General features: G+C 39.1%; 1 protein-coding gene across 6 annotated transcripts in view; it reads right to left on the reverse strand.

Annotated features, from left to right (window-relative positions):
- Nucleotides 1-1,240: 1,240 nt before the first annotated feature.
- The window catches only part of ubr5 (ubiquitin protein ligase E3 component n-recognin 5), a 166,482-nt gene continuing 142,208 nt past the window's right edge, over nt 1,241-25,514 (reverse strand). For all 6 annotated transcript variants that reach the window (XM_068032394.1, XM_068032393.1, XM_068032392.1 and 3 more), the window contains 17 exons: nt 25,507-25,514; nt 25,185-25,298; nt 23,729-23,949; nt 23,436-23,556; nt 23,196-23,294; nt 22,181-22,424; nt 21,242-21,350; nt 18,655-18,799; nt 18,364-18,494; nt 17,478-17,538; nt 14,196-14,374; nt 13,983-14,067; nt 13,715-13,870; nt 11,878-11,991; nt 3,278-3,422; nt 2,492-2,577; nt 1,241-2,331 (listed from right to left, as the gene is read on the reverse strand). The exon at nt 25,507-25,514 is cut by the window's right edge and continues 165 nt beyond it. In XM_068032394.1, the coding sequence (XP_067888495.1) occupies nt 2,119-2,331; nt 2,492-2,577; nt 3,278-3,422; nt 11,878-11,991; nt 13,715-13,870; nt 13,983-14,067; nt 14,196-14,374; nt 17,478-17,538; nt 18,364-18,494; nt 18,655-18,799; nt 21,242-21,350; nt 22,181-22,424; nt 23,196-23,294; nt 23,436-23,556; nt 23,729-23,949; nt 25,185-25,298; nt 25,507-25,514 (2,231 nt within the window). In that variant the 3' untranslated portion in view covers nt 1,241-2,118. The remainder of the gene's footprint in view (nt 2,332-2,491; nt 2,578-3,277; nt 3,423-11,877; nt 11,992-13,714; nt 13,871-13,982; nt 14,068-14,195; nt 14,375-17,477; nt 17,539-18,363; nt 18,495-18,654; nt 18,800-21,241; nt 21,351-22,180; nt 22,425-23,195; nt 23,295-23,435; nt 23,557-23,728; nt 23,950-25,184; nt 25,299-25,506) is intronic.

Below are 25,514 nucleotides of genomic sequence, written 5' to 3' on the forward strand. Positions count from 1 at the left end.
CTCTGACTCAAAAGGGAGGCAAATTGAAATACAAGGAGAGTTTAGAGCTTTGGAGATGTTAGAAGGGCTTTTTTTAAAAAAAAACAGACTAAACAATTTGTATCATTGAAGGATTATTTGACATGGGATACCTTGACAATAGCAAATACTAGGTTATGAAACAAAATGCTCTTTAATTGACACAACTTTATATAATGCCCAAGTCTAATGTCGTCTCAACATTGGGGGAAGCTGTACCACATCTCTTGCATTCCTGGATGAGATACAGGAACTGAACCTAACAGGTGATGCCCCTTTCACCTCTATACTACTGTCTTTATTCAATTGAAAATACAGCTACTGCCCCTGAAAGTGTTAAATTAAAACTCAAATCTTCTCTTTACTTTTACAATTTATAGGCTTTTAAGACGAAAAGCATCATCTAAGCACCATTTCCCATTTACTTCATCTTCTCTCCAACTCTTTTTAATAGTGCTGTCAGCATTCAACAGACTCCTCCAAAAAACTGAGCACACACTCCAAGTATTCTGCAAGCCTGGTATCAAATTTATAAAACTATTCATTATGATTTACATAAAAGCCCCCTTAATGAAAAAATCTCTCCAAGTCCAGAGTTAGAGATAGAAATAGAGGGAACTATTTTTTCAGGTAGACAGATTGCTGACACTGCCTTGTGGATGAATTTTGACAATGCTAAGGCCCAATCTTAGTTTTGCAACGTATTTTCAATGGGCTGGCCCATCAGCATGATCTGGTGTTCATTTAATGCTTCTTGGTGCTACTAGAGCCAACAGTTAATCATTAGCAACTCAAACAATGTACAAGTTGATGTGAAATCATAAGGTCCCATTGGCTGTATATTTAGATTAACTTTCAATAGACCAAGGGATAATTCTACAAATGTATGGCTGGAGATGAAAAATGGCTATCAATATACAAGGTCAAGACCAATATACTTAGCGATGCTCTGCCAAGCAGGATCAATATGGTCACATTTTTTCCATTACATAATAAGAACCATGTATTATTTACAGATTACACAGATAAAAGGAGTTTGTGCTATTATGTAAATTACAGAAAAAGATTTGAATACTTCAATTTTGTCTCTCTTGCACAGAGTAGAAAGTGCATTAAACACTGCAATACTAACAAGCTCTGGGTTGTCACAAAAATGGAGCAAGTTTTGTCATTCTAAATATGCTAAAGAAGGAAGCAACAGGAGTCTATGGACTGCAGCAAGTACAATGAACGCAAATTTCTTTTATTTTAATACAAAAATGCACTTTTCCACATGTGCACTGGTTTGCCAACTCTTTGGTACAGTACACTTTGATATTTGGAACCTCAATTTAATAAACCATATTTGTTAAACTTAATGTGATTACCCAAACCAATGATTTTCTAAAGTAGTTTGGATAAACAGAAGCATACTGTACAACCTGCATACTAGCAAGGCTCAGTTTTACATTTTGTGACTGAAATGTACTGTCAATACCAAACTAAATATTATAAATTAAATGAGATTGTGTACCAGTTTTCGATCAGTTTAACCATGGCTTGGCAGAAGCATGAAGAGAATATATTTCACCTCTAGGGCCCTATTAAAATGAAGAAATCATAACATTTAATTTAAAATGTACCCAATGATGAATGGATGAGGCAAACAAAAGGGCTTTTCCCATCAGGTTTAATAGTCACACACAAAATGCAAAGCATTCTCTTGTTTTATTTGGAATTTCCCTACTTCCCTCTATACAAGAACCTTTGATGAAACTTTCGACAAAGGCAGCAGTGAAATTTCAGAAACATTTTCAGTTCTCCTAGGCCAAATGACCATAATCACAGTGTAACAATACATGATCTGCTGTCATCTTTGGCTGGGGTTAGGCTAACAGGTTACTGACTAGCCAGAAGCCTAGGAGGTTATGTTCAAAGCCACTACAGCCTGTGGTTTGGACTTTCAGCTACAAGCCAAATACAGGAATGTTTACCACCACTGAACCTCCAGGTGTGTGACAGCATTAACTTCCATAAATTTTATAGACAAATGAAAAAATTAATCTACAAAACCTGGACCTAGTTATATTATTACACACAATGCACACATTTTATTATACTCTACACAAAACCAAAGTTTTTTGTCTTAATGGCTAGTAACAGTTTTTGTTTGAGAATCTGTTTGGAGGAATAAAGTGGGACATAGAGACGAGAGATGCAAGTGTTTGCAGTTGGAAGGTGTTGATCATCGGGTGGTCTGATGGTGATTGATGGCATTGGTTGGAAACCTTCCTCACTGGCAGGTAATGATGGGCTTGATGTCCAGAAGTAAACCTGAAATCCAGAAAGAAAACTGATCACATCCATCAGCCAACTAATTTCAATACAAGTCACCTCTCAAAACTATTACCACCTGTTTTACCAAGATTAAATGCATTTTTTCTGATTACACCACAATTTCCAAGTCCAATAAAAATTTACTTTAGTGTCATACCAGATCCTGTCTTTCTGTCATGCTCATCTTCTCCACAATGGACCAGAACCACCGCTTGAATTGTAATAACTTCTCAGCATTTTCCCCTGTTGAAACAAAGCCAGTGTTAAAATGTTATATTCATGTGTCTGGGACTAACCTGGAAATATTAACCCTACATCCGAATTGCTTAGTGATACTTCTTCTGAAAAGGCTCAATTTATAAATCATGTGAGAAAGGACGTAACATTCTGAATTCTCTGAGGAGACAAGCAATATCTACAGTACAAATGAAGGGTAACAGCACTAATGCAAACCGAAGCAGCAATGGAAAGGCAATTACACAGGATTAAGTTCCCAATTTTGGAGGTTGCAGATGTGAATGCCCCACCACCGCCGCCCAAAGGACCGATGCCTTCCTACTAGGAAGAAAAAAGATTATAGCCACTCTTCCCTGGCAGGCTAGCAAATTCAACTATTAGCAGCTTTCAGACACTATTTAGGCCAGGATGCTGCCCAAGGGGAGACAAACAGAAAATACAAATTTAAACTTCACACCACGTCATTCACAAAGAGCAAATTATGTTCAAATGCAGTAAACGCCAGTAAATCTTCCCACTACCTAAGATGACTTTCTAAAAATTCATCTGATTCATACAGGATGATGCAAAACAGAACTGTTAAATGCTAAGTATCCTTATGTATTCATTGTGCCATATATAAAACTTCTATCCAACAGTTAAAGAGTATTATATTCATTCATCTCAACTTCCCCTACTTAGCCCAAAGTAGATAGTTGCTCCATACCAGACTCATCATTGAAAGACGTGTAACTAATCAACATTTGAACATTCACTTCTCCACATCCATTGACCAAGAGCCTAAAATCTTCTGCTGTCAGGTCCTCTAGTGAATTTTTGGGAAGTACATCCAACAGTCCTTTCCGCATAGCCTATAAATCAGCAAACACTAATATCACTGACAGCAAATATATATTAAATAAAAAGCAATGGTATTCAGTGCATGTGTACAAATTGCAACATTTTAAAAAATTTACAATTGAATCCAGAAATGCATGATTTTAGGGAAGCCTTTATAAGAGATGGAGTTTTGGTATAACATCTCATCCTAAAAATGGTAACTAACAATGCAAGACTTCCTCAATTTGATGTGTCAGTCTAGGTTACTGATGAGGGGGGTTATAATTATAGTGGGAGAAGTTTACATAGGCAGCTTCCATTTTAAATATAGAAATAGGAATTGATGACAGAATGCATGACTTTAAAATGGGGACTGAAGCACATTTGCAAAGCATGGTCCAATTATCCTCCACATCCTGACTCCACTTCACCTGAAAGCAAATATTTAGTCTGTGTTCAACGCTGTGAGAGGTCTTGCTGTTGGTCAAAAATATTGCAAGCACGCATTTCTTGTCCAACTTCCCATTGTCATAAGATTTGGTTGTCTTTTTTGTTAATAATTAGCACTGAAATTATCGATGTAAACATGTAAAATGAAAAATCCTGCATGTAAATAGTTGCAATGCAGTTGCACGCACTGGCCAGTTTTGTGTAAGTTTCTCTCTGACCATCACCATGATGTACATTTAAAAAAAAACATTTCCCATTGTTCTCTATTAATGTCTTGGCTTTAGAATCCCATAACTCAACACTAGGATGATCCCCATCTCCTCTTTATATCCCAGCAAATAAACGGTTTCCCCTATTCTCCTTTCTATATTTGCAAGCCTTCCTTTAAAATACAGATTTGGAAACAAATGCTGCTTTTGACTCTGAGTTTAATTCAGCCACATAAATTAGGGCAAATTCTACATTCAAATAATCTACACTCAGACAATCTCTGCTGAGGCATCAGTATCATCAGCATTGCAGTCAGTCCATGTTTCCATTCCGATTGTTACCCAGTGACGTGGATGTGAAATGAGACAAGAATGATCTTGATTGTGATAATCACTAAGTTGCATAGCGTGCTGACACTTACCATCAAGGCTAACAATAAGGTACTAAAGGATGCCCAGTGCACATGGAACCATATCGAAGTAGAGTCGATACTTTCAAAAGAGGACAGGAGGAAAGTCACAAAATAGTAGTTGTGTAATTTCAACGAAAACTGCATTTTACCAGTGGTACTAACTTTTGTGGTGATTTGTTGCTTTTTGAAAGTAGGAGACACCAGGTATTTTAAATGTCAGGATAGACAGCGATAACACATTCACTTCCAAGTCTAATGTCAGAGTTCAAGCCCCACCCTAGGACTTGAGCACATAACCTAGAATAACTTTTGGCACTGTACTGAAGGAGTATTGCATTGTCTTGCGTGAGGTATTAAATTGGGGTTGTATCTGTTCAGGTGGGGATAAACTCAATGGCATTACTCGCACTGAGCTCTCCTGGCCAACATTTATCCCGCAATCAAAATCACCAACACAGATTAAGTCACTAAGTCATCTCATTTGCCGTTTGTGGGACGTTGCTGTGTATGAATTAGCTGTCATAACAATTGTGACAACATTTCAGAAGTATTTGTCGATATGAATCCCTTTGGGACATCCTGAGGATGTGAAAGGTGTTACTTAAGTGTAAGTTGTTCTACTAAATGCAGGATCTATTGTACATTATGGGGATGGAGTGGGTGGGGTCAGGGGGGAAAGCAGCGAAAGCGTCCAGGAGAACATGGAGTCTTGCCACTGATACCAGAAGAGCACAGCACTGGGACCCAAAAACTGGGGGCTGAGTGCTAGATGTGGGAGCGCAATTTAATTTTCCATTTTTTAGACACTGTCATGATTCTGGATCATTAAACTGGAGCATGATGTCAGAAGAGTCAAGGGACTTGTCTCTGTTGAGTAGTGGTGTTGCTCTGCTCCTCTAGAGTTCTAAACTTGCACAAGGAACAGATGAAAAACAGAAAGAAAAAAGTTTAAAAATTTCTCTGCAAGTTATTTACTTACACATGTGTAAAAGGCAGCTAGAAGGAAAGAACACAATAAAGTCTCTATTCTTAGGTTGCTCAAATCAGGGTTCAGCTGGGCCAGGCCGTCAAGTATGGGACAGGAGCAAGTCTGGGGCTAAGAGTTAGGGAGGTTGCCTGCATGGACAAGAGCACAGTTAAGCCTGCCTTAAGTTTTAGAAGGAATGTCAGTAGGGAAGTCATTGGGTTGAATAAACAATGTGCAAGTTTATTCATTATTTTGAGATGGCTCATTGAATGTTTATTACATATTATGTTCCATTTTGAGCTGTTGGTGGAAACCATAATATGGGGGAGGGTGGACTTGCATTTATACAGCACTATATCATGTGTCAAACGTTCTCAAGAGCTTCATAAACATTGAAATACTCAAGTGCAGTGCCATTTTACATACAGCAATATCTCATAGCAAATAAATTAAGGAAATCGATTTTTTGTTTTTGTAGTTGAGAAATTTCTCTCAGTGGAACGCAATTTTTTTTAAAAAGCATTGATAGGTTGACTCACCTAGACTAATTAGAAAACATAAACAAAAATTAGTTGTGTGCCTGCAGCGTTGCACAAGACAAGTCAAGAAAAAAGTCCCCTCTAATTTTTCTTTGTTGCGTACAGCCTGTTTACCGCAATGCTCAGTACCCTAAGACGGCTGTGTGTCCACGCAAGCATGCATCTTAAAGGGAATGCTGGTTGTGCACCTGTACAGCTTAGAGTGAACATTGTCAAGACTATGTGTAGTCTTAAGGTGAAGAAAGGTCAGAGGGTAGGGAATAATTGGACCAGTGCACAGATGTAATTCAGTCCCTATTTTAAAGTCATGGGGCCTATTCTAACTTCAGGCATGGGACAGGAAGGAAACCGGCATAGGGACCACATTGCGCCTCATTTAAATAATTCGGGATGGTCTCCTACCTAAAATCAGCAGGAGTGGCAGGCAGGCAGGAGGGAGCAAAAATTAGGCCAGATCCCTGATAATGCCGGGGGACAAAGGGCATAAAATTAGTTCTGGCTATTGTGCTTTGGAAACTTATACTTGCACCGGGAGGGAGGGGCAAGACCAAGGAGGCTCAAGGACATTTTGGCAGGTCTGCGGGGAGCACTCCCGCATCTGCTAGCGCACAAGGTTTCCACAGAAAACTAATTTCTAGCCACTTCGCAGACTCCTGCCATGGTTCTGCTGTCAGGATTGGCCCTGTGGTGAAAGTTAAAATGATCTCTAATGCCTGAATCACAGCAAGTAGAAATGGTTTTGGTGGGGCAGGAATGCAGTGGGAACCCTCCCCGACCCCCTCTCCACTATTGGCACTGTTCGATAGGTAGGGGAGATTTAAAACATACCCTATACAGTCACATAAAAGGCAAACAATTTTAACACCACGTAGGCATTTCAGTTTAATTCCTTTTCATCCCAACATAATCTATATTTCAGTTTACTATTAAAAATCTGTTTTCCAGGCAAAACAGCTCAACTACCTCTGATACCAAATCATGGGTGGGATGGGGATGGGTCTCAGACAAGGAACAAAAGAAGAATTGCCAGCAACCAAAATCTCCCGAAACCAGTTCGGGCAGATGAAAACCACCTAACTTCCTAGCGAAAAAGGCTACTTGCTGATAAGTTACCAAGGATAACAAGGAGAAGCAACAGTGGGCAGATACAAATAGCACTTGTACCTCAGGCAAGGGATAAAATCCAGCAAACTATTTTAAAAACAAAGACACTGTTGCTCAATCCTTTTTTTTTCCTGAACGTGAGGAAAGACGGGTGGGTTAGTTGTGACTGGTTATATAGAACTGTGGCAGCAATAATGAACAAAATATTGTTAGAAAATGTAATTCTATTACCAGATTTCAAGGTAGCTAGCTTGCAATGATGTCAGATAATTTCAAACAAATTAATTTGAAATAAAAGCAAAATACTACAGATGCTGGAAATCTGAAATAAAAACAAGAAATGCTGGAAATACTCAGCAGGTCTGGCAGCATCTGTGGAAAGAGAAGCAGAGTTAACGTTTCCGGTCAGTGACCCTTCATCAGAACAGTTCTGATGAAGGGTCACTGACCTGAAACATTAACTCTGCTTCTCTCGCCACAGATGCTGCCAGACCTGCTATTTCCAGCATTTCTTGTTTTTAAATCAATTTGGAAATTTTACTTGGCAGGAACAGTACCACAAAATTTTTTTTTAAAACTATCTTAATACAAAAGGAAGAGTTAAAAGTGTAAACGTTAAAACAGAGCCAATTGGCTAATCTGTCATATACAAGGACAGAGCAGAATGAAGCAAAAGTATTTTGAGTATTGCTGAAAATAGAGACATATTGTCGAAGCTTTTCATCTTGCACTCATCAGGACAATCCGCAAGAAAACCAAATGTAAAGGAAAGCAATAATTTTGAGTAAAATGCGCTCACTGGATAATAGAACTAATTGGATAGCTCTTTTAAAGACCGTCTTTGCTGTAAAGTGCTGAAAATGATGGAAGGGTAATGTATCCCAAAAATTTGAGCAACAGGTGAAGCTAGCTGTTTCACGCTGCTACTATGCAGTAGCAGCGCGTGTTGTTCGCCATTATCAGGATGCTGCCGTCAAGCCAAAAAGATGTCCTAACACACACAAATGAGTAATGTGATATATGAATTTCAATGCCAGTGAGATGCTAGGTATATAGGCCGTATGTTTCAAAGACTGGCAGATCGTATCAAACATGTCCCTGCCGCTGTTCGCAATGGGCAAGGTACGGGCCATACCCAACCAGCCCGTGCTTGCAAAACTCAAAACACAGTGTCCCACATTAGATGCGATTGGACAACGTTTGCTAAATAATCCTCAGTGCGCTAAGAATTATGCTAACAACGAATTTAAGATTGTCAATAGGGCTCGCAGTGTGGCGTGTGTGTGTATACTGGAAGCTACATATATGAATACACAGGGCCCTGTTCTTTGCAGACAGAAAGAACATGTACACACATTGCACCTGTTTCAGCTAAACAAAATAAGTGACAGCCATTAATAAAAACAGGAAGTGCTGGAAACACTCAGCAGGTCAGGCAGCATCTGTGGAGAGAGAAGCAGAGTTAACGTTTCAGGTCAGTGACCTTTCATCGGAACTCTGACAGCCATTCACTGGTTCATTCCTCAGGGCAATGCCTTGATCAGTCAAGCTGCTTGGTTTAAATTTCAAACAAAGCTTGGCAGTTAACTGTCAGTCACTATAAACTGGTGCATTCTCCATGACAATGCCTCTACCAATCAGAGTTCACTTGCCAACCAATCAGCACTCTCTTTCCATACAGTACAAAGTTTGCATTCCCTTACAGTGGTATTCTTGCAGATTATCCTGATAAGTGCAAGATGAAAAACTTTGACATGTCTTTATTTTCAGCAACACAAGTTCTGTACTACCAAACGACCAAAAGTATTTTACAGACTTAAAAGAAAATAGCTCTTAAGAGAACAGGGATAAGCAACCTCAAAAGGTAATGAAAGCTGCTATCAGTACAGCCAAATGGAGAAGAGAGTAGATAACTGTGGCAGCAATAGATGAAAAAATGATTTCAATCTTTCCACCATTGGTGGCTGTGCCTTCAGCTGCTGAGACCCAAAGCTCTGGAATCCCTCCCTAAACCTCTTCCACCTTTCTACCTCTCTTTTCTCCTTTAAGATGCTCTTTAAAACCTACCTCTTTGACCAAGCTGTTGGTCATCTGCCCTGATATCACCTTACAGTGTCAAATTTTGCTTTATGATACTGTGAAGAGCCTTGGAACATTTTATGTTAAACATACTATATAAATGTAAGTTGTTAATGCTATTAAATGTCAAAAGCCATGAAGGACTGTATAGTTCATTGAATGGTTCCTTGCAGCAGAATCAAGTGGAGTCCCTGAGTACAACAGAGGTTTTAAATGACTTCTTTGCATCAGTCTTCACAACAGAAGACAGTGCTGAACTACCAATAGTACATTGTACATTTGACACTGAAGTAAGTGTCAATTAATGTGTATATAATCCCGGCTATGGGGTTGCAAATGATCTGGCTGTTGGTCCCAACTGCATTCACTAGAGGATGCTAAATGAAATGGGAGCTATGCTTTCTCAGCAACTCCTAATTAACAGCTTGCTCCCATGTGTTAATATACAAAAGGACAGTAAGCCAGAACCAAGGAATTTAGCTAGACTTTGATTATAGGCAAGTTGCTATAAGAAATTACAGATTGTAAGTAGATAATTATTAATGGTAGTGGTTTTGCTTGGACTGACGGGTAACCAGTGGAGTCCCATAAGGATCAATGTTAGGGCCATTACTTTCCACCATCTTTATCAATGATTTGGATGAAGCCATTCATGAAGGGAAATTATACAGAAAAGGTCAGAACGTGGATGGGAAAAACAGATTCCAAATCTAAATGTTGAGAATTATGAAGGATTTTGATAAAGTAAATAGAGATACTATTTACACTGGCAGGCACAGATTCAAGATAATTGGTAAAAGAACCAGAGGGAAAATGAGGCGAATGTTTTTTTTTAAATAAACAGTGAGTTATGATCTAGAATTCACTTTTTTGAAAGGAAGGTGGAAGCAGATTTAGTAGCAACTTTCAGAAGGGAACTGGGTATATTCTTGATAGGGAAAAATTTGCATGTCTATGAAGACAGAGCAGGGAAGTAGAACTAATTGGATAGCTCTTTTAAAGTCGTCCTTTATTGTAAAAACTAAAATTGTATGATTCCACGGCCCTAACACGGATTCCTGTGCGACTCCACTAATTACTAGTCAGTCCGTGCAAAACCACTAGCATTAATAACAAACTTCTACTTACAGGAATGCAACCAATTCCTTACTGAACCCAAAATCTTCCTGCCAGTCCCACAGGGCTCTCGTTTATGTTAAAGGATGGAGTCATATCTGACGTATATCATTTAACATAGATAACTGTAGCGTTATACACATTGGTAAGGCTCATGTGTACACCAGGCAGAGTTGAGAACTAAAGGATCATGAGGCTATAACAAAATCAAATAAGTGTGATCATCCTGGCAATGCATCCTTGCAAACAGAAAACAAGAAACACTATACAGCCCTTTATTAAGACTTCATCTAGAATACTGTCTTCAGTTTTTGTCCCATCACATTGGATTGGTGGAGTGGGGATAATTAGAGGTCCTGAAAAAGGTTCAAAGAAAGGCCACTATATTGATACCAAGTTTAAAAAAAACCTTAGTTCCCACAGGTTGAGAAATTTGGGGCTTTTTAAACTTTAGAAAAACAAAGGAGATTTAACTGAAATCTTGAAAGTATTACATTCAGTCCATGGATAGGCTACGAGTTAGATAGGTTTAGGAAGGATGAGCACATGAAAACCCAGGTTAGATGTCAGGAAGTATTTGTGTTTACAGAGTCATGAATGTATGCAACATGTTGCTGGCTTGTATGTATTTGCTGCAACCATTCAAAAGAGAGCTGGATGAGCTCCTAACTGTGGTTGTCATCACAGCATATAAAATGTAGCTAGGATATTGGAGATGTATATCTCAGTTACTGTAACCTCCTGGAACTTGTTTGATTGGGGGAATTCCTCACCCCACAGGCAGAGTGCTTCATCCCCATCTCAAATTACCTAGGGTTGTTTTCAATTTTTCTTGCCTTTCCCAGAGGTATGTGTGGCTGGCTTGTGGGTGTGGGGACAAAGATGGAGCACAGCGTACATAAGTTGCAGTACAACGATATGGAACAAGTTTGATGACCCAGCTGGCCTTTTCCTGTCCATTGTTTCTGTATCTCTGCATAGCACAGAAAGATGATTTAACCCAGCATGTCTGTACTGGCTCTTTGCTAAAGAAATCCAAGAATAATGCTACTGCAGTCTTCTGCTGCTTGCTAGATTGCTTTCAGGTATCAGATGAAATTCTTCAGATATATTTCCTAAACAGGTTGTTTTTCTTTTTTTAAAATGTCCTGGGAAATTATGTAAAGGTAGGGGAAGGGGGAGGAAAGAGAAGGGAAATGTTGGTGCAGGCAGCTGCAGTTGATTTTCCCATGCTCCTTTTACATATTTAGGCTTCAACTAATCATTCAATTATACTTGGTAGGCATAACATTTAATCTGTAATTACTGCAAAGGGTTATTTTTCTGTCTATTGTTAATGCAAAAATTGAAGAAACACTTGATATCTGTATCATTCTCATTGCAGTGACTCCAGAACAACATGAAAATTATTTTATGATCTTGGGACTTTCCAATGGATTTCGCATCACTGAGCAAATCTCACCAAGAAGAATCGCTGAAGCACATTTTCTGAAAATGTTTCCATAAGCACTGAAACCAATTTGCTGTTTACTGTGATCTCAATGAATGGATTTCATAAGCGATCTTTCCAACAAAAGCAATAAATTTGCATTAGAAATAGAGGGACTTACATGAAGAGGCTGCTCAGCGACCACCAACATTCGATACTCTGCATATTTCCTAACATACTCATAAACATTCAAAGGAGTGACTGGGATATTGGCTCCACCAGGAACAAGTTCAACCTGCAAAGAAAAACATCTTCAGAATTTTTTTTTGACATGAGCAAACTGCTACCTTTATTGAAAAATTAGGATTGGAATTTATGGTGATCAGAATGCCTTTCCTTTAGGTAGAGTAGAATACCACTGTTCAAACCAAAAGTCTACAGCTTTGTTTGCAATGGAAAATTAGTGTCAAGCAAGAGACTTTTAATCTCATTACTTTCATAAAAGAACCCAATCAAATCAATGAAAACAAAGCAGAACATGAAGAATGTTCAATCCATTCAATTGTTTGACTATAAGCATGGTTTTTCTCACCCTTCTGAACATAACTTGATTTCCACATATAAATGAGTGGGCTACCATACAACTAGGAAGGGGGAAATAAACAGTCCGAGTCACTGGATGCTCTGAGCACTTCAAGAGAAACACTACTCAGCATGTGACACATAGATTGAGCAAATTCTTTGAATGATAGTACAGGAGGTTGTGCAAACATACAACTTGAGTTTCAATCAGGCAGTGAATGCTTTGAATACTTCATGCCTACTGCTCAATTCTGCATCTTGGTGTGGCAGCTTAGGAGCTTCTCTATCAGCTTGAACCCTGAAGTTGTACATAGAATAATCAAGCTTTTACATTCAAGTAAGTAGATTTACTTTCCAGCAAATAAGTCAGCTGAACTAAGCTCTTGTACTGAATTTGGTACAAGAATTTGGCTACTATGAAAAGGCACATAATGATGAAAGTCAGGAAAGATAGCAGCTGGTAGCCCATGAACCTTATGTGTATCAATGAGCTTTCTAGGCTAGTAGAATCAGAATGTTATGGCACAGAGATAGCCTGCCTTGTCTTTTTCTTAAGATGAATCACTGAATCTAATACTCTTCTGCTCACTCCACATACCCTTTAATATTGAAAATGAAATCTTTTAAGCAGTAATCTAATTCCCTAATAAGATAATTTTTAAACTCTGCTTTAACAGTTTGTGGCAGAATTCCTTTCTAACCTCACATTATTATTTTTTTAAGGTAGATTTTGTTAGGCAAGTTTATCAAGGGATATGAAGCAAAGGCAGGAAAATGGAGCCATAATCTAACTGAATGGCGGATCAGGCTCGAGGGGCTGAACGGCCTACTCCCGTTAATAATTCCCATTATCTTAAATTTGCACCCTCTCAGAAATGTCTCACTGACCAACAATAGACTGCTATTTACCTCAAAATAATTATAATCTTGAAGGCCTCTATCCAGTCACGGAAATTTCTCAAATCCAAATAAAAAGGCACACTTTCTCAAGTCTCTTGACTCCTGCAATCTCCATCCTCGGCAAGATTCCAGCAATTTGTACTCTACCTTCACATTACTTTTATAGTAAGGTGCTAAAACTACACACAACATCCCAACTATGGCCCAAGGTCTTGCACGACTTCAACAGTACCTCCTTACTTTTTTTTAAACTCTGTTTCTGGATACAAAACCAAGAATTTGGTTTGCCTGAAAACATGGACTTTAGCAAACTTTTGGTGAACTATAGTGAACGAATCCCAAATAATGCCTTTTACAAAAACATACCAAATTATTAGATAGTGCTGTTAGACAAAGCTTCTGACGTTATAAATGTTGCACTTTCTATAGTATATTTATAAATGCAACTTCCAGAAAGAAATCCATGCATGTTCTTATTCATCTCAAAATTGAACTAATTTTACTAACTGCCACGAGTCACTCAAAAAGCATCATACCTGCCCTCCACCTTCTTCCTTGCATAGATCAATAGCAAAAGCTAGGTCCATTGCTGCAAAGACTGCATATGCATCCTGGCTCTGAGAGGCGAGGATGAGTTGGCGTAAACTTTCATACATCACATGATCAAAGAAAGCAAAATCATGCCAATTCACCTAAAAAGTTAAAAAATGATTTAAATCAAGTGAAGGCCTAACAATATATATTTTATATATAATATAAATATAAACATAAATAAACTACATATTCAAAGAACTTGATACTTACTTTTCTTCCTAGCAAAACTTTAATAACATGTCTATTTAGGGTTATAGGGCAGAGTTCATTTTGTAGTAGACATAAACCCAATATCCTACAAGGAAAGCAAGAGTATATTAATGATGTTTAATTTTGAAGTATGAATTAGCAATATTCTAATAGCACAATACATACAGAATTGATAGTGGCATAATTCCATAATAGTGTTGCATCTCATTTTACCTGCCAATATTACGGAAACAGTTGAGGCGTGCTTCTGTGTTTTTTCCTGGCCTTGGTGAGTAGAATCCTCGTTTTCCAGGCTGGTAGAAGAGTGGTGCGTTGTCATCACCATCATCTGGCTCATCCAATTCCATATCAACAACACTTCGACTAGAACCATGCCTTTTTCTAGTGTCCTGCTGCAGATCAATTAAAAATCATCCACAACTTTTAGAAGCATCAGTTCTAGCAATGCAACACATTTTTTGGCTAAACGCTTGTTTTTTTCTTCTCTGCTCCTGAAGAACACCAAAACAAAATAGCCCAGGAATTCTCTACAGTGTATGCACAGACCAACTTTTTTTTGATATCTATAAATGACAAATATTGGAACAGAGAGTAAAATTTCAAAATTTGCCATTGATACCAAACTTGGAAGCATGGCAAACAAGAGGATATCGATCAACTGCAACAGGACAAAAGATAGGCTAGCAGAATGGGCAGACAGGTGGCAGATGGAATCTATACAAAGAAGTGTGAGCTGATGCATTTTGGCAGAAGGGATAGGGAGAAGTAATCTAGACTTAATTGCACAGATCTAAAGAATGTGCAGGGACAGGGACCTGGGAGTTCATGTGCACAGATTTTTGACATATTGAGTGCAGTTAGCAAAGGATATGGGACCTTGGGCTTCATAAAAAGAGGTACTGAGTACAAAAGCTGGGAAGTTATGCTGAACCTTTATAAAGCTCCGGATAGAAGAAGCGTATTGCATCCAGTTCTGGTCACCACATTTTAAGGAAGGATGTGAGCATCCTTGAGATGGTGCAGAGAAGATCTACCAGAATGGCTAAGAAAATGAGGTTAGAGAAGCTGCAGTTGTTCTTAGAACAAAACAGGTTGAGGGGAGATTTGATAGAGGTGTACAAGATCATGACAGGTTTAGATAAGGCAGCCAAAGAAAAGTTATTCCCATTAGCTGATGGTACAGGACTAAGGGACACAGATTTAAGGTTTTGGGCAAGAGATGTGGAGTGGGTGGGGTGGGGAGGGGGGAGAGGTGTGAAGAACAGCTGTATTTTTACGTGAGTGATAATGTTCTGCAACTTGCTGCTTACAAGGGTGGTGGGAGTGGAGATGATCAATGATTTTAAAAGGAAATTGGATAGGCACTTGAGGGAGTAAACTTGCAGGGCTACAGGGATAGACTGGGGAATGGGATTGATTAGATTGCTCTAGAGAGCCGGCATAGGGTGGTACAGTGGCTAGCACTGCAGTCTCACAGCTCCAGTGACCCGGGTTCAGTTCTGGGTACTGCCTGTGCAGAGTTTGCAAGTTATCCCCGTGTCTGCGTGGGTTTCCGCCGGGTGCTCCGGTTTCCTCCCACAGCTGAAGACTTGCAGGTTGATAGGTAAATTGGCCATTGAAAATTGCCCCTAGTGTAGGTAGCTGGTAGCAGAATGGTGGGGATGTGGTAGAGAATATGGGGTTAATGTAGGATTAGTATAAATGGGTGGTTGTTGGTCGGCACAGACTCGGTGGGCCGAAGGGTTTGTTTCAGTGCTGTATCTCTAAATAAATAAATAAAATAGACTGAATTTACTCCTCCTGTGCCATAATGACTATGACTTTGAGAATAAAATATAAAAAGTTAACACTGGAATTCAAAGCAGCAACTGCTGGTTTCTGCAGTCAAATATTTAATTTATTGCCTACAACTGAAGGATTACTAGCAATAAAAGCTGATGGAAATGAATTTAAGAAGATGGACGTCATGCAAAATATGCATCATTACAACACAGTCAGATAATAGTACTTATTGCATACTTTTCATGAAGGAAAGCTTTCCCCTCAATTTTTTAAAAAAAACTTCGGTGGTGGGAAAACTGCTAGAAAAAATTCAGGACAAAAATCAACAGTCATATGGACAAATGCAAGTTAATTAAGGAAAGCCAGCATAGATTTCTTAAGGAAAAATCATGTTTAACTAACTTGCTGGAGTTTTTTGAGAAGGTAACAGAAGTGGTTGCTGAGAACAATGCTATTGATGTGGTGTACATGGACTTTCAAAAGGCGTTTGATACGGTGTCACAGAACAGACTTGTGAGCAAACTTGCAGCTTATGGAATAAAAGGGACAGTAGCAACAAGGATACGAAATTGGCTGAGTGACAGGAAACAAAGTAGTGATTAACGGATGTTTTTCAGGCTGGAGGAAGGTTTGTAGTGGAGTTCCTGAGGCACCAGTGTTGGGACCCTTGCTTTTCCTGATATATATTAATGGCCTAGACCTTGGTGTAAAGGGCACAATTTCAAAGTTTGCAGAAGATGCGAAACTTGGAAGCATTGTGAACTGTGAGGACGATAGTGTAGAACTTCGAAAGGACATAGACAAGCTGTTGGAATGAGCAGACAGGTGGCAGATGAAGTTCAATGCAGAGAAATGTGAAGTGATTCATTTTGGTAGGAAAAACCTGGAACACAATATAGAACAAAGGGTACAATTCTAAAGGGGTTGCAGGAGCAGAGGGACCTGGGTATATATGTGCATAAGTGACTGAAGTTGGCAGGACAGGTTCAGAGAGCGGTTAATAAAGCACACAGTATCCTGAGCTTTATTAATAGGGATATAGAGTACAAGAGCAAGGAAGTTATGTTGAACTTGTACAAGACACTGGTTCGGCCTTACCTGGAGTATTGAGTCCAGTTCTGAGTGCCGCACTTTAGGAAAGATGTGAGGGCATTGGAGAGAGTACAGAAAAGATTCACGAAAATAGTTCCAGGGATGAGGAAATTTCACTTATGAAGATAGATTCAAGAAGTTGGGACTGTTTTCCTTGGAGAAGAAAAGGCTGAGAGGTAATTTGATAGAGCTATTCAAAATCATAAGGGGTCTGGACAGAGTAGACAAAGAGAAACTGTTCCCACTCGTGAAAGGTTCGAGAACGAGAGGGCACAGATTTAAAGTATTTGGTAAGAGAAGCAAAAGTGACTGAGGAAAAACTTTTTCACGCAGCGAGTGGTTAAGGTCTGGAATGCTCTCCCTGAGAGAGTGTGGTGGAGGCAGGTTCAACTGAAGCATTCAAAAGGGAATCAGACAGTTATATGAAAAAGGAGGAATGTGTAGGGTTATAAGGAGAAGGCAGGGGAATGGACCTGAGGAAATTGCTCTTTCAAAGAGCCAGTGTGGACACGATGGAACGAATGGTCTCCTGCACTGTAAGGATTCTGTGATTCTAACACTATTCTATAGACTCAAACACAAATGGTTAGATTTATTCACAGGAATGCAATTTTTCTCTACCTGAGACTTATCCGATGAATCGAGCAATCCCAAGTCCAATATACTATCAGCACCATTTTCCCTGCAAAAAAAAAATTGCACTATTTAGTGGACTGTATTTTAAAAACACAAATACAGGAATAGCCAAGTTTGCTGACAACACATCAACAAAGTGGCACAGTACTGGCACATGCGCAAATGCAGCCTCTTTCACTGAAATGTCACTATCTGCGACGTTCAGGCAGCTGCCAGCATTAAAGATGGCACTGCCCAATTTATCACAGGAAATGCTTATGGTTAGTTAGTTCTAGCAAACTAACCTTACATTAAGTTGGATGGAAGCCCAGTAATATACTACTATGTAGTACAGGATACTAACTCAGATCCATTTAATATTCCAGTAATCCTATTAAATACAAAAGGAATTTTATGATTGAATTTCCATGTTCTGATACTTTTGGGAGATAGCAAATTGGCACCTGATCGATGGAGAAGAAAATTGGGCAGAGTATAAATTGTGCTGCCAATTCGTTATCCACATTTTATATGATTGACCAGGACTGATTTCACCACAACTCAACCGCTTGTTCCAGACCTCGCTGCTCCCCCCCCCACTCCCCTGGCTGATTGTTCCCGGCTTCGCGCCACCTTGCTCTCAGTTTCCACCCCCCACCCCCAGCTTTAGGCCACGCCACCTCCCTCCTCTCAGCCACTTGCTCTTAAGTTTGATCATTTCCCGCACGCCGCCCAAAGAGGCAAGGCTAGCTGCGAGGGGTGATGGAATGAGTCCTGGCAAGACGTAGGCTGCATATGTGCACCGCTTGGAGCTCTCTGATGACGTCGGTGGGCCACTGCGTTAAGTGTCATGGAGTCATAGGAGTCACTTTGTTTTTCAAATGTATTTTACCTTCCATGTGCAATTATAAGTTCCATGGCCTCATCAACTCTTGCTCTCAATGAGTCTTCACTAGCTAGAAGCAGCAAGAGCTGTGCAGGGGATAATTCTAGCAACATTCCTGTAATTTTACTAGCAAATGCCTGAAATCAAAAAAAACTTCAATTAATGCATGTCAACTTTTATTCCAAGTTAAATTTGCACAATTCACTTTAGAAGGTTTTCTAAAATATACCTGTAGATTATGGAGGGTGGGTTAAGATTATTACAAAGCGGACTGACTTTACAGCACACTACACTTACTGGCTGCATTGCTTGAACCCGAGGATACAGCCGCTCTCCAAGTGCTTGTCGATGGGCTGGCAGTGGATCTGGGTCATCGCTAGGATTTCCTTCTGATGCTGGTCGGAAAGGTCTGGTATCTATGGAAAGCTGCCTTCTCGATTCCCTACAACATTGAGAACAAAACTATTACTAATTGTTGACTGTTCAGATATAATACAACCAGACTGAGAACATTTATACTCGTGTTTTCTTCAATACACCACTAAAACTAAACTGGAAACTTGAGTGGTATGATCCTTCTACGCTTATTTAATTATTTAAAAAATGTGGAAATCAACCTAAGCAGGAAAATCAACATCTATGTATTCTTTCTGTATCGAAAGCTGCATGCATTTGTTCAGCTTTTTTAAAAAAACACCAACACTAAATTAAAAGCTGGACTAATTTGTTATACAGCTTCATATGTTAAGCAGAAATAGGCAATTCAATTCACTAACTTAGCTTTTAGGATCCAATCTGATTATTCAGTACAGCAAATAGAAAATGTGCTAAGTTTATTCGGTGCTTTGTTGATATTTGTCATGTAATTCTACAGTACCACCATTTTATTGGCTCAGGCACTTGCCAGCCATTATGTAATTTAAAAGGATGGTACTGATGATCAAGTGGCCATTTTAAGTTTAGTGGGACAATGTGAAAGCTGATTAAATGTTTTGGATTTGTGATTACAGCTCCAAGTCCCAATTTGATGTGAATGTATTGAAAAGTTGAGTCAATTTCAACATCAGCTACAACAGGTTTGTAATAATGCACAAAAAGTCTCAAAAGTTCTATGCTTTGGATTTTCACAAACCTTGGTCATAGCAGCATAATCTTAGCAACTTCATGGAAACAATTTGGAGCTTATAAAATGACAAGTCAGTGAAGTACAATGTCTTACAAATGCACTAACCATTCCCAGCAAACATACTTCAAAAAAGAATCTAGATAATAGATCATCACTTGTCAAGTTTGATTCCCTTAGAGAGAGAGACTGGGGAATTAATGCAAAACAAGGAAATGGCAGAAACGTTGAACAAATATTTTGTGTCTGTCTTCACCGTAGAAGACACAAAAAAATCCCAAGAATACTTGAAAATCAAGAGGTAAAAGGGAGAGAGAAATTTGGAGTGCCACAGGGGATCAGTGCTGGGGACTCGTCTATTTACAATCTATATAAATGACTTGGATGAAGGGACCGAATGTACGGTAGCTAAATTTGCTGATGAGACAAAGATAGGAAGGAAAGTAAGCTGTCAAGAGGGTTAAAAAAGTCTACAAAAAGAATTTAAGATACATTAAGTGAGTGGGCAAAAATTTGGCAGATGGAGTATAATGTAGGAAAATGTGAACTTGCCCACTTCACCAAGAACAGAAAAGCGGTATAGTATTTTAATGGAGAGAGACTGTAGAACTCTATGGTACATGAATCACAAAGTTCAAATGCAGTACCGTAAGTGATTAGGAAGACAAATGGAATGTTGGTGTTTATTGCAAGGGGGAATAGAGTGTACAAGTAGGGAATTTGCTACAGCTGTACAGGGCCTTAGACCACATCTGGAGTACTGTGTACAGTTTTGGTCTCCTTATATAAAGAGTATAATTGCATTTGAAGCCGTTCAGAGAAGGTTCACTCGACTGATTCCTGGGATGAAGGGGTTATCTGATGAGGAAAGATTGAGCAAGTTGGGCCTATACCCATTGGAGTTTAGAAGAATGAGGGGTGATTTTATTGAAACATATAAGATACTGAGGGGACTTGACAGGGTGGATGCTGAGAGGATGGTTCCCCTTGAGGCAGAGTCTAGAACTAGGGAACACAGTTTAAAAATTAAGGGGTCTCCCATTTAAGACTGAGTGATGGGAATTTTTTTCTCTGAGGGTCATTAGACTGGAATTCTCTTTCCCAGAGAGCAGTGGACACTGGGTCATTGAAATATATTCAAGGCTGAGTTAGATTGATTTTTGATCTACAAGGAAGTCAAGGGTTATGGGTGTCAGGCAGGAAAGTGGAGTTGAGGCCACAATCAGATCAGCCATAATATTAGCAAATGGCAGAGAGGGCTCAAGGGGCCAAATGGCCTACTCCTGCTCCTATTTCTTGTATTCAATGGGTAAAGATTATGCCCCAAACAAAAGTTAGAACTGGGTGTCACTGAACTGGTAAAAACATTCTGTCATTGTTAGCTTCCTCAAAGATGCAGAGAAACCCAAGAAATCTATTTTGCTACATATGCTCAAATGGCAGGTACTATAATATTGTTTAACTGAACTTGAACTGAAAACACAAATGCAAGGTCACAAAATTGGTTAGGGTTGAACCACATGCCACTACATAATTCTCCTGTCTTCAATTAGAGGACTGAATATACATTCATAGCAGACCAAGACCAGGCCTCTGAAGCAAACAGTTTTATTTAAATAGGACAGGAAAAGGAGCAGTATAGAAGTGAATCTCACATCTTTCTTTCCTCCTTGATTATTTACAATATGACACTAATTCAGTTATAGCTTCATATCATGCAGAGACTTTTGCATCCGACAGCTCTCAACAGTTCACACTCACCGATCTCTGTCTCGACGAGAGCCTGCTCGCATTCCACCACTCCTCCTCATTTCCCTTTCTCTCTCTCTTTCCCGTTCCCTCTCTCGGTTCCTCAGTCGCTGCATTAGGCCTAAACCAAAAACAACTTTTAAAAAAAATTCAACGTCGGTGCTCAATTTCATTAGCTCGACTGACAATACAGAAAAAATAGCTAGCATCACTGCAGGCTGGATTTCAAAGCTGCGTTGAAAATATACAAATATTATGAATATATTTTAGGTCTAATCGCAATATGCATCGCTACTTCTGAGATGATCAGAAACCCATCTCTCTGTATATGTACATACAATTGAGAAACTAGAAGATCTAACAAGTCAGTTTTGTAAAGCTTGTCCTGTATTATACGCATAATGGAATACACAAAGGACTAATCCTAGGGTTAAAAATGACAACAGCAGTGTACTACTGTCTCGCATCCTGATTGCATAATGAGCTTGCAAAGATAGCTTGGTCACGAGGGAGATCAGTAGCTTGACCATCAGATGCTTTGTCATTTAAGAAACGGAGTCCAAGTTGAACAAACAATTCACTTAGACATGAGCAAACTATTTGCCCTTTTAAACTCTATTTTCAATGTTTTGGTTGTTTGATAATCTGCTCCTTTCATGTAATAATTAGTGGGATTAAAGGCTGATGTAGAAAAGGCATGCACTCTAGGACTAAGTATGTTTGACCTGATCAAGTAACACGTACTGCAACTTTTCAGATTATTGTAAATACTAGTTCTGCTTGCCAACCTTCTCATATCTATTAAGATGCAAGATATGCATATAACATTAAGTACAGCCATTAAGTTTTCTTCCAATTTTCCAACTACAAATGAACTGGTCAGTGACTTAGCGACTGCACACATATACTGTTTGAATTTTTGTGGAATACTAAAAAGAAAAAATCACATACTGGTTTGTAATCCCTTGCTAGCATTCTGTATACAGTCCAGGTTTGGCAATTTTTCACTGGACAGAAATGCCTGTGCAATTGCAGTGTAAAAACTTCGAGCCACTCCACTGCCCTCTCCTGGCTCGTCTTTGAAAGTGACCTTCACCCTGTGCACAGTCATTGGAGTTGTAGTGCATCGGCGACCAAAGTGATTATTCAGTTGCCTCATTGTTTGCTGAATCAAGAGGTCACGGTCCCGATCAACCTAAAACACCATAGAAATTAAATGTCAACTTTTAGCTCTTCTAATCAACATTTTCAAACTGCTGTGACTCATATGAACTTACATGAAGAGAGCAAGTACTATCCAAATTAGTACAGGAAACTTCCATTTTAACAAAAAAGTGAAAAAGTGATGAAAACAGACTGATCATGATGAAACGGACTTTAAAAAGCAAACATGTATTCACTGTATCTTAATAGCTATGACATCTACATTTCAGCTAAAACCAATTTAAGGTATCTGGGAACTGGCAAAATCTTACATAACCCAGGAAGTTCCCGGGTTTAATTTTTGCACTGTATAATATTCAACCAAGTTCCTCAGTGTTGACTGTCACCAAGTTATCCATTGCTGGAAAATGTGCACATGGAAACTGGGGTTGGATGTAATTGGCCTCAACTGTGATGTCCTCTACAGTCAAATAATCCACTGATACTCATTTCTCAGGCTGATGTGTGTAAATGGTTACTTGAGTGAAGGACCGAAGAGTTACCAGCACCTGTGCAAATGTCGCCAGCTCCATCACCAGTTCCCAAAGAGGAGTGGGGGGGAAAAAATTGGGAAGAATACAAACATGTAAGATTTACTTTTATTAACAGTAATAGAAGTTTGTAAGACTAAGATAACCATGTAAGCTTACAAGAAATAATCTTGTATTGCCTTCCAACAAGGTTTAAAAAGGGACAAAGAGACTAGAGAAATATGTAGGAAGTATCTGACCAGCAATCATGAAATCAAGCAAACTTTTATTACCTCTAGAGTTAGGTCTCTAGATTGAGCATTTCTTAGTTTCTCCATTTCTCGCCGGAATTTTGACTCTTTCACTTCAAACCCACCAAGTTCAGTCAAAATCTGTTGGAAGAAAAGTTCACTCTACATTATTTTATGTGCTGCAGAAAACTATGTTCAGCTTGAAAGCAAAATAATTAATTTCAGAATTATCCAGTTTTCTATCCTGATGCTAGAATGCTCTATTTTAAATATCATCCTTACCGATCCAGGTTCAGCTCCTACGTCTTCCATAAACACTCGCCCAAAGAGTTCCAAAGACAGGCGCCAACGTCCTAACAACATGTCATGGGAAACCACCATACCCATGAAACTACACTGTGGCCTGGGAATCAATAACAAGGAAGGAGTGATAAATTTCTAAAACTATAAGCCATTAGACGGAATTAAAATACGGCAAAATATTCTTAACGTAGCTTTGCGCCATTTTACTCCACTTTGAAAGACTAGAATTTAATAGAAAACCAAGATTACAATGCACGGAGTCAAACAGTTACCTGAACGAGGTAAGTGGTGGTCCTTCACTTTCAGTAAGCCCAATCTCAGCCAATAAACTGCTTTTTAGTTGTGCTGCAAGGTCCTGAGCAGATGGTCCTATCCGTGAATTTTCAGATTCATCTTCTGGTAATACCTGCTCGTCGGCTGCCTTCCTCTGACGATTCTGCATACTCATAACATTCTTCAGGTTAGATGAGTAGGACATTTTTGTGGGAAGCACCTGAAAAATAGGACCACAGAATTCCAGTAGATTAGCAAAGTTCAAATTTTAAAAAATTGTTTAACTTGGCTCAAAGTTTAATACATGGACATGAACTATGTTTGCAGTGGTCTGGGTTTTCTGAAGGAGACCGAGAAAGGATCAAGTAGATGAAAGCCAAGTTTCAGCTAGTGAATGCCATGTTAGATTTTGAACGTTGTAAATACCACAAAATGAATCACTGTTATATACCAACTGTTTTTCTTAGGATATTTCCTGAAACACAAAGATAAAACACAAGTATGCACAACTGGTGACAACATTTAAAAATCGTATCTGATTACAAAACAGCTCCCTAAATACTGAGTATTGGGAAGTTCTAGCCCTTGGATTTCTTGCTGAATAAAACAGAGGTTCAGTTCAAAAGGTCCAAAATTGAGTTTAATTTCCCCTACCTGCAGGGAACCTTAAGAGTGTACTCTGCTGCCTGCATTTTAAGTTGCAACATGTCCCATCCACCCATCACCCCTGTGCTCGCAGACCTACACTGGCTCCAATTTAAAATTAACATCTCTGTTTTCAAATTTCTCCATGGCCTTAACCCTATCTCTGTAATCTCTACCAGCCTCACAAGCCTCTGAGTTATTTATGTTCCGCTAATTCTGGCCTTGAGAATCGCGCTTTTAATTATTCCACGATTGGTGACTGCGCCTTCAGCTGTCTGGGCACCAAGCTCTGTAATTCCCTTCCTAAACCGCTCAGGTTTTGAGGAGTATCTTAATGGTGGATAGAGAACCAGTCACTTTGACCAAGCTTTTAGCCATCTGCTCTATCTGCTTATGTGGTTCCATGTCAAACTTTGTTTTATAACACTCCTGTGAAGCACCTTGGGATGCTTTTATTACATTAGAAGTGCTATATAAATACAAGTTGTTGTGCTCCACCCAACCTGAAGACAAAACTACAGCACAGGAGAAAAAAAATTGGGGAAATATAAAAACCTGTATCCTGCTGGTGTCTTCACCAGACCAACTTCCATGCAGATGAGCAGTCATGTGCTTCAGCAGGAAATGGCAGGGAAAACAGTACTGAAGGAGTACTTCAGAAATTCCTACAGCAGGTCCCTTGCCCAACCGGTTACTCTTGCATAAAAACTACTCAGCTGGAGTGACTGTGGCTGAAACCAATTTATGCATACATGAATGAGAAAGCTATCTTTGAAAACACTGAATTACAAGTATTCATGAAAATCTTACCTCTAAGCAGTTTCTATCCACAGTTACTTCAGTTATACCTTTTCCAAGGCCTGAAAAGGATGAATATAGACCTTGGCTTGGGCGACCAAATAAATCTTCCTTTCTAGCATTGGGCTGGAGAAAAAGAAAGGAAAGAACTAAAAGATCTATTAAAATATTTTTCCCCAAAGAATTAATAAATCATCCTAAAATGAAACTTCTCAAAGCTCAAGCATAGTAATACAATTTGCATTGACAGCTGTCACACCAGATTAACACTATTACAGAAAGAAATTTAGAAAAAAAAGTCAGTGAATAGACCACTCAGTGCTACTGCATTTACCTGTAAAA

This window comes from Heterodontus francisci, chromosome 5 (genome assembly GCF_036365525.1).
Source record: "Heterodontus francisci isolate sHetFra1 chromosome 5, sHetFra1.hap1, whole genome shotgun sequence".
Taxonomy (NCBI): domain Eukaryota; kingdom Metazoa; phylum Chordata; class Chondrichthyes; order Heterodontiformes; family Heterodontidae; genus Heterodontus; species Heterodontus francisci.